We start from the raw sequence: 9,706 nt of genomic DNA, 5'->3' as shown, positions 1-9,706 counted from the left end.
TGAGACAATAATTTTGTTAACAGAGTAATTTAGCGAAGAAAAAAAGTTCAAAAAAAAAAAGATCAACGCCATAAGAATGAGTTTATTTGCAAGACTGTTTTTCGTCTGGATCTATGTGTATTTAAGTCCCTTGTCATGGACCTATATGCCATTATTTGCCATAAAAATTATGACCGAATGATTTTCTAGATAATGAAAATATATTGATGTCCTAAAATGAAAGAATATTACGGTTTAGGGACTAGTAGAAAATTGCCCCAATAAATAAAGACAAGATAAACTAACACTTAAATATGTACGTACTATTTCCAAGAACAAAAGGGTCATAGCAAAGACAATTACACATCTGTACTCTACTTGGAAGAACAAAAAGGTCATAGCAAGACAATTACACAAATCATACAGGTTTAGCTTGTCTATTTTCCTTCTTAACCTTCTCCAATAAATTCGATTCTATCAGCAAGCGAGCGTACTCACGTCGTGCTTCTCGCACTTCTGTTGTAAGTCGTGTGATCTATACAAATAAACACCATATATTCTTTATTCACGGGTGAGAGAAACAAGAACGCAAAAAAAAAAAAAAAAATTGATTAAAATTAATTATGCAGTTGTTTTTCGGATTGTCCTATCAGTAGTTCATTATAATGCTTCAAGAACTCTAATCGACACTATTTCATAATAGATGCAATATAAGATTCTAGAATCTGCGCATTCTAATAAAAAGTATCAAAGAACTTTAAGGTGGTCACAAGTACCTTGAGATTGAGTTCTTCGTCTGTCGTCTCATATTCCTTGCACCTAAAATACAAAAAACAGATTCACACATGAGGGCACAATTGACAATATACACTTTAAGAACAACGAAAAGCATATATATTGTGTGATGTAATTATGCTCTGTCGGTTCTTCACATCACGATTTTTATGATAAGAAACTTACTGAGCACGAAGCTTTTCGTTTTCTATAATCACTTCAGAAGCCTCTTGGTCTTCCAATAGTTCTGCAGGGTCAACAGCAATCTACACGAAATAAAATAATGTCAAGGATGCCTTCTACACACACACATAAAATCACCAAAAATCCAAAAAAAAAAAAATGCTAGAAAATATAATGGTATTTACAGAAATGGATTGTGGAAGTGTTTAAAATGATACTCTGTAAAAAATTTCCCCTTTAGAACTCGCTAGAGCATTTGCATGGAGAGAAACCTTTAAACGTGATCAGCGTAATAGATAAAGATTTTTTATAGAGCATGTAGCATCAACAGAAAGTGTTAACCTCGTCACCCCTGAATTTCAGGGTAAGAAGGAAAAGTAATTCAAATCCTGACAATTTTTACTAGGTTTTTGGGGCTGGTGGAATTTTTATCAGCCGAGTTTTAGGAAACACGTAAACCGAGGGAGAAACCTTTTTTGAATGGGAATTTCGGCAGAAGAAAAGCAAGAAAAGTTTCTGAAGAACATGATCTAAAGCACAAATCTATGAGGTATGCATACGACAGTAGATTTTCAACAGCATGTATATTGCAATTTGTTTAAAATTAAAACTTATAAACCCCCTAGACTAGCCGAAGATAGATACGAGGAATATATTGAACTTAATGGAAAAAAAAAAGAGCTGTATCAGCTGAACGATAATGTGAATCATGGTGTTTCATATTAAGTTTTAGAAGTTGGGTTGTACCACATAATATTAGAAGTTGAGTTGAGTTTTAGAAGTTTTGACGGATACATGCAAAAGAAGAGAAAAAAAAAACAAAGAAAAGAGGAAGAAACATAATGTTCTATTTTAATAGTAATTATGGCTTCGTCGTAAAAGTCAAACCATACATCACCTGTACAGCTCCACCCTGAGCACTGCCAGTTGACCTGGATGCAATGGCTCCAATCCTCTTCACCCTTTCAGGCTCTACAAAATGGTCGTGTCCTTTCCTTTTGGAAGTTACTCCTGTTTTTAATGCAGTACATTTTCGAATCAAAAAGCAAGGTTTATACAATATATGTCCTTAAACGACTCATTGTTGTAAGGAAACACAAAAATATTCGAGGAAGCTCAGGCATCAGTATTTTTATTTATTTTATACCCTGTGGATTTTGATGAAAGGAAGGCACAGACATTCCAGATTTTGCTGGCGCGTAATTCAATGAGGCATTAACTTCATCTCGTCTAGCTCCAGCTGCGGGTGATGCTTTTGCACCAATAGTTTTTGAGGAGTCTCGACTCAGCATAACAGGCTGATATATACCATTACTTAGCCGAGAATCGGAACCACACTGAGGCATCACATTTGGTCGAGGCTTTTTCTTAACTTGATAACCAATCAGTCCACAATGATAATCCCTGTCACATTCCAATAATGCCATAAGAATAAATGGATGAATAACCTCATCTCTTTTACAGTTACAAAAAAGCTAAGATGGATAAGGTGGAAGAAAATTATGTTTGTTGCTTTTTTCTCAAATAAATCACTAACCAGTATTCTTGAGTCATTTCTTTTAAACGGGTTTCAAGCTTTTGGAAAACTGGAGTTTTCTCAAACTCCTGTTTGTTGTGGGTAGGCTCAATAAAATTTGCTTCCAAAACCCCTGCAATTTCCCAGTAGCAATTCACCTAGTAACAGTACATTTAATTCATGACAAAAGTGAGAAGACACAATATATATAATTCTTACCTACGACCCCTCTGCCTCTACTGTCGGAATATGTTACCACATGCCAAAATGGCTGCAAAGGAAAAGACGAACAAATATGGATGTGAGATATAGGCCAGGAAAAACTGGCATGTTCGTTATGTAAAATTTTGTTTTAAAATTGAAGTAACTCACCAGTATCAATCTATTCTTGTGGTAGACATTAAAGCCATGTATATTAACAGCTGGAGCTTCCTTCAGAAATCCAATTGTCGTGAGGACCGAACCCTACAATCACCAAATCAAGGATGATAAATCTCCAAAATTGATCCAATCATATGCTAACAACAACCACCAGAGAAAGCTAATTATTTAACAAATGTATACATGTTAAGTGATCAAAATATTTCAGTTGCGAATGCAAGTCCATGCCATTTCTCCATCTAATTGAGATTTGTATAAGATCGACGCCGAAGGACTAACAAGCAGATGTTAAATTTGGTCGTATTAGATTGGATAGTTTTGAATTTTGGTCCAGTTCAAACTATTTTTAGTCCCATTCTGAATTATGTTCATCAAAATAGTCCTTGTAACAGCCGAAAGGCACGTGAGATGTCCGAGCAAGTGCAACCACCAATTCCGATCACTTTTTAGTCCTTTGCAATTTTGTAATTTAATATTTTTTGAATATCTTTCTGATGATTCTTTTTTATTTCCAAAACATTTAAACAAAATTATGAAACTCGGAAAATATTGTTTTTAATGTCTGTATCAAGTGTGCATGCATGCATACTCACTAAATTGTTAGCATAAATCAACTCACTTATGTGTCTAAATCCATGTCCTATTATATTTGTATATATTATTCATGTGGTTATATTGAAAAAAGGCCCTACCTCCACATTTTGAGGTCTGTACATTATGAATTCCGGAAATTTGAGATCAGCTGCGATGTTATGATACTCAACAACTCGTCCACGTAATAATATGGAAAACTTTTCCGGGACTTGCAAGTATAAAATAGATAAATATGCCTGCAGGCATGGGAGGACCAAGTATTAGTAAGAATTGTTTTATAGTATACAGATTTATACAAAGATTACTATATCCTGAAGAGACTTACACGGAGTGAATAGCGAAAACGGTTACCAATATGCCGTTCAGAAGCTTCCACCATATAAGAAACTTTTTCATTATTGTTACCCTTCCCAAGTATTCGGATATCCTGATACCAAAGAATCAAATGAAGCTATGGTCAACCAGTAAGGGAAATAATAACTGAACTATAACAGCAGGCAATGGCAGAGTAAATCCAATGACGGTAGTAATTTAACAGCCAACAGAAACCTCGGGATCTGACTCAAAATCCAGCTCCATTTTTCCATCATCGTTATGCCACAAATTGTAGACTATTATCTTCGTACCATGAGGACCAATGTCATCACACTGCAACATCGCACAAATAGAAGGAAATGATATATTAAGTCCAAAGGGTATTGCATGGGAGGAAATAATAGCATACACTATGGCTTCGTTTGGTTTGAGAGATTAGCCATGATTAACTAAATAATTGGACTTTGTTTGATGTTTGGTATCCTCAATAATTTACCAGGTCGACCAGCAAATATTATGTTATCATGGCTTATCTTGCCTTCTAGGCATGTTTTTTATTGGATCTTCCAAGGTCCAACAATATAATCGAGTTTCATTGGAATATTTAGTCTTATCTTGGCTAATCTTATATTGGCAACCAAACGAGGCCTATAGGGATTAGGAACAGTTTTATCCCATAAAAGATATAGGAAAATGGTTAATAAGATAAAAAGAAATAGAAACTTGTTCTCTGAAAGTTCTACGTACTTGCTTTAGAAGTTCAGCTTCTGTGGCAACTGGGGACCACTGCAACAAGATTGAAAGATTATTCTTAAGCTGTTGTTCATTGTGCAATGTATTCCATGTGCCACTATTTGCGTTGAATTGATAATCGACCTGCATAAATGCAAAGAGAAACTTGATATTTAAGGTGCACAGAGGAGTAGACACCTATGAAACATGACAAAGAAAATGAAATACTAATCATGGGAAAGGAGAATATTGAAATAAAAAGAACATCAAATGCTCATCAAAACAAAAAAGTATGCAGTAGCTGATTCTCCTTTTCTTTCTTTTTTTTTTTTTGCTTTTTTGCATGCCCTGGCAGTAGATGCTGAAAGCAGAACTATAAAAGTATAATGTCCAAACAACAACTGGTCAAAATCATACTAATCGGCATTATAACGTAAGTATGAAGTTAAAACTGAAGTATCACGAGGCACAACAAGATCCTACATGCCAACAATTTTCAGATCTTGCACCAAATCAAAAATTAGGCAATAGGCATCGACTTATCTGTGGATCGTGTTTCAGGCCTAAGAATGTGTAGTATAGAACTTACACAACTTCCATTAAATTTAATACTGTTAACTTTTAGAAGAACAATCACTCTTAACGGTGACTATTTCAGTGTTAGGCCATTAATTAGAAGCAAAAAATCAAAACCGGTTTCACATTTTCTTTTTTACGACTGTACAAATTCCCCATCCAGTCAACAACATTTGTATAAACTTTAATACCTTTTTATTCATCCTGTCATCCACTCAAAATTTTAAACCAAGGATGTTAGCTTGAATGCGACTAACTGGGATGTGTGTCACTATTTTTGGGGGTGACATGATAACCGACAGCAAATTGAAGACATTTCAGAAACATGAATATTGCATCTATTAATTTCGAATGTGTTACTCACCATTGGAACGACTATCCTGTCTTGTCTTGTTTGCATTAAATATGTATAAGACAGAAGACCTACACTCTGAGTCAATGTCCTGATCACGAAAAAAAAATTAACAAATAAGAAATAATAAGACCACAAAAGAAGTATTAAAGATTGAGCAGGGAGACAGTAAATTTTAAGTTTCTCAAGAGTTGCCATTTTACGATGACAATGAGAAAAAAACCTCTACCTTAGATGTAAAGTAAAATTCTAGCTTTAACAGAATACTGCAAATCTTTTTCCTAATTGTTAATTGTTAAAAGTAATCCTGATCAAAATACAATTCAGCAGAATTGATCATAGTTGACCATCCATGAACCGGGAGGAAGAGAACAAGGAAGTAACAGATATAAACCATATGGCCTTCTGAAAAAAAATGGATTAGCAAGTGGCTTCCCTAATATCATTAGGCCTCGTTTGGTTGCCAATATAAGATTGAATAATCTAACAAAACCCAATTGTATTATTGGACCTTGGAAGATCCAATAAAAAACATGCCTAGAAGGCAAGATAAGCCATGATAACATAATATTTGCGGGTCGACCCAACAAGATATAGGGGATACCAAACATCAAATAAAGTCCAACTATTTAGTAAATAATAGCTAATCTCCCCAACCAAACGAGGCCTTAGTTTAATAAGCTTATAACAAAACATATTGTCCTCGTGCTTCTGAAGCATTATTGTATGACATAAAAGACCATTTCTCGTTTAAATCTTTAAAGACTTCAGTATTTCTGAAATGGAAATATATATATATATATATATATATATATATATATATCAATTTGCATCAATTTGCAGAGTGAACCGAAATCTAAGTATACTACATCGCAAAAATAATTTCTTATACTTGGCTATCATCTTTTGACATGTTGCAAATTTCACAGACACCATATCGATTTAAACCATTCAAAGATGTAGAACAGAAATAAACGGTGAAGATTTATATTGAAAGGATTTTCGACGAATAAGGATATCACAAGAAGCTCCACCAAGAAATACAGTAACAATTAACATACAAAAGAAGCGAAGCCATCTAGAAATGTTAACAAGAAAATGAAGAAAGCAGTGGAACCTGTTCTTTTGGCAGCGACTGAAGACAACAACATCGGCCCCAAGTCTCATAGAACTGGTCTTGAACCCATTACCATCTGAAATGGTGCGATAAGTCAACATATAAATGTGATATTAAATAATAAACATCATTTTCACACTCACACTGTCCGATTGCAGTTTTTGACTTCTTATCGGAAAACCCAAAACTAAGGCAACGCCGCATTGCTTCAGGGTCCATTCCACCACCATCATCTAATAAGAAAATCATAATTAATGTATCTTTCAGTTTAATCAAGTACAGAATGTCAAATAGTATTCATTGTTGAATAGCTAAGAATTGTATAGTTCTATAAATGTGAATTTGAAAGATTCATTACCTTGAATTAACAATGCTGTAGTTCCGTTCCTGGGATTTAAAATTTTATCTACAATGACAAAGGTGGCCCCATTTTGTATCTACCAGTACATGAGACGCAAAATAAAAACATTAATATTACTACGAAATAACATGGTCACTTAGACAAACATGATATGAAATTAAGCCATGCACAGTTCATATATGCCCCTTAGATGTCTATTACATTCACATTTTAATATGAAGGTAATCCCAATGAAAAATGTATAACCCAGCTGAAGAAAAAAAGAAAATATCAAACTTCATAGAAGATTACCTCGTCAACTGAATTATCAAGCAGTTCTGCCACAGCTGTAAACACGGAACAAGTAACAAAAATATGAGAAGATATCAAGCAGCAATAACACAAATGATCTATTCAAGCTGAAGCAGCGAACTATATTTGAATCACGTACCACCAAAGACCCATTTATGTGAAGTAGCATTCGAATGAAGAAATTTCGGATGAATCCGAAGATAACCGGTGCCATCTGCCAAAAAAATCATTTAAAAAAAAAATATAATTCTATACTTTTTTTTTAATTATATAGTTCAGAATATTAAGATGAAGTGTGATTATCAGAGAGCAAAATACTTTGACTTGCTGGCTTAGAATTAAGCCTGTCGTCATAATTCCCAGCTCTCCAAAACTGACGACAAATCGGAGCAGAACATATTGATGATGTCGAGCAAAGGCTTGAATCATCAACTTGAGTTTTTAAGAATGTCGATCCTCTACTCTTTTCACTTTCATGCCTTCTAATTAGGGAATTGGATTCTTCGTGAGATGTTAAATCAAATTTGGGGGTCTGATTTAGTTGCATTGATCGTCGCATGTAATCTTGCTCCGACTTAACAGCTTTCACACCAACCTCTCCAATACCATACATGCTACTTAAGTTTGTTGAACTCATCTTAGGGACTGGAAAAATTAAACATAGGACAATTAGTTACCAAATATACCGACAAATTGAAAGTAGTTTTATTATTAGGGAAAAAACAAAAGTTAAAAAGTATACGAGGCAAAAAAGTAGTTAGCCAAAATTATTGGAACCAAGATAGAAAACAATTACCTAAGGCCCCGTTTGGTTGGCAACATAAAATTAAATAATCTAATGAGACCCAATTATTTTATTGGAACTTGAATCCAACAAAAAAAAACTCATTAGAAGGCAAGATAAGCCATGATTATATAATTTTGGCGGGTCAACCCGGTAATTTATTGGGGATACCAAACATCAAATTAAGTCCAACTATTTAGTTAATCATCATGACTTACCTTGGCAACCAAATGGGGCCAAATTATGCAAAGAAGAATAAATTCAAAACATCTTTCTATATGAATAAAATAATCACTACTTGCTAGGACGAGGAATTTAAAATCGCTCATGTCTGGATGGTTCCTTCATCTTCGTAATTTTGAAAACGACTCCAAATTGGAGTCATTTCGAATCGTGTTCCTCAAATCAAATCCTTCCATCCAAACGGAGCCTAACAATCATTTTAATTATGAAATGCGGCTAGCTAGGGGTGTTCATTTGGTAAAACTGTACCCGAAAATTTCGGTAACCAATAACGGAAATTTTCGGTGTGAAAAGAAATGCATGCCGAATAGCAAACGCATTCCCCATTACCAAAAGTAACAATAACAAACAAATGCATGGTGTGTGAGAAGTTGGACGCAGCAAAATTAACCTAAAATTAAACTGATATTACAAATAAAAAAAAATAACTTCCATCAATGATGAATTACACATACCTGCGACGGAGTTTCCAAAGCTAAGGCCAAATGGGGAGGAAGCGTGACTAAGAATGGAAGCAGCAATTGTTTCGTAGAGTTGTCATCTCGTCGAATTAGGTGTTAAGTAATTTTCCATTTGGGGGCGCGTGTCCTTCAACCGCCGACGGCGGAGATGAGTACACTGGTGACGGAGTACTGGTGGTGATGGATAGTGAAGGCTCGACGGAGTGTTGGAAGGGAAGAAGAAGATGATTTGGGGAAGAAGGCTTGATTTGGGGAAAAGTAATTAAAATAAATGGTAAATTAGGGCCACTGCGGACGATATTGTTAAATTACGAAAAACTCCGTTTCCGTTTGAATAATTACAATCATTCTTCAATTATGAATCTTCTTGCTCGTTTTCTTTCGTGGTGTCATATTCAACATAATCTTCCAAATTTTATAAAATATTCTTCGGTTTGTACACGTTTTACCTCACTCGAGCTCTATATTTTAAAACAAGATAATTATAGAATATGTCTCTTTGGCTTGTAAATATCAGATTGTGGTGTATCAAAAAATGTATTTTTACATAAAACGACTACAAACTAGAAAACATCTATTTAATATAAAAATGGAGAATGCACGATCAAAGTTTTTACATCTACACTTTTAATCCAACATTTTTTCATTTCTTTCATTTTTCGAACTTCTTTCCTTGATTATTAGATTCCAATTTATCACTATAAAACATTGTTTTAAAATATAGAATGTCATTAACCTTTATTTTAAATTATGAAACATAAAATCAAAATTGAAAATATTATACTTCATAATTAATATATTTCCAATTTCAATTCATGAACGTTTCCTAAATTATCAAAAAAATATTCAAAAAAATATATTTCTAAGATTGATTATTTCATCCTTTTTTCACACACACATATAAAAAATGAAGTTTTTTTTCTAAATTTATCTAATATGTTTACTTTTCATTTTAATTCTTTTCATATCCCACTTCCATTTATTATCCTTTTAGGTGGCAAGATCTCAAAGAAAAAAAAAATGGAATCATCCTATTTTAAAATAATT

The 9,706-nt window shown here is 33.9% G+C and overlaps 1 protein-coding gene across 2 annotated transcripts; it reads right to left on the bottom strand.

The window, feature by feature from the left end:
* Positions 1–227: 227 nt before the first annotated feature.
* DMS11 (Histidine kinase-, DNA gyrase B-, and HSP90-like ATPase family protein) lies at positions 228–9,028 on the bottom strand. 2 transcript variants are annotated; one of them, XR_001172371.2, is made up of 20 exons: positions 8,654–8,998; positions 7,490–7,816; positions 7,311–7,385; positions 7,172–7,206; positions 6,878–6,956; positions 6,663–6,752; positions 6,520–6,595; positions 5,415–5,493; positions 4,490–4,618; positions 3,977–4,075; positions 3,753–3,854; positions 3,526–3,663; positions 2,825–2,917; positions 2,672–2,723; positions 2,474–2,585; positions 2,084–2,340; positions 1,830–1,947; positions 940–1,019; positions 756–798; positions 228–514 (listed from the first exon to the last, which is right to left on the bottom strand). XR_001172371.2 is itself a non-coding variant. In XM_012976145.2 (20 exons), the coding sequence occupies exons 2-20, from the start codon at positions 7,806–7,808 to the stop codon at positions 398–400; spliced, it is 2,088 nt and encodes a 695-aa protein (XP_012831599.1). In that variant the 5' UTR covers positions 7,809–7,816; positions 8,654–9,028; the 3' UTR covers positions 228–397. The 2 variants fall into 2 exon arrangements, 1 of the variants encoding a protein (XP_012831599.1); XM_012976145.2 differs by having other exon boundaries at positions 1,835–1,947; positions 8,654–9,028.
* Positions 9,029–9,706: the final 678 nt, after the last annotated feature.

This window comes from Erythranthe guttata, chromosome 14 (genome assembly GCF_056151865.1).
Source record: "Erythranthe guttata isolate IM_541 chromosome 14, IM_541, whole genome shotgun sequence".
Classification (NCBI taxonomy): Eukaryota; Viridiplantae; Streptophyta; class Magnoliopsida; order Lamiales; family Phrymaceae; genus Erythranthe; species Erythranthe guttata.
This window is presented reverse-complemented; position numbering and strand designations above follow the sequence as displayed.

Excerpts from the sequence above, each read along its gene's own strand:
- DMS11 (XM_012976145.2), bottom strand. The coding sequence starts at position 7,808 with ATGAGTTCAACAAACTTAAGTAGCATGTATGGTATTGGAGAGGTTGGT. Across the intron at positions 6,596-6,662 it reads AAAAACTGCAATCGGACAGT|ATGGTAATGGGTTCAAGACC; the intron begins GTGAGTGTGAAA and ends GCACCATTTCAG. Across the intron at positions 1,020-1,834 it reads CTCAGGGTGGAGCTGTACAG|ATTGCTGTTGACCCTGCAGA; the intron begins GTGATGTATGGT and ends TATTTCGTGTAG.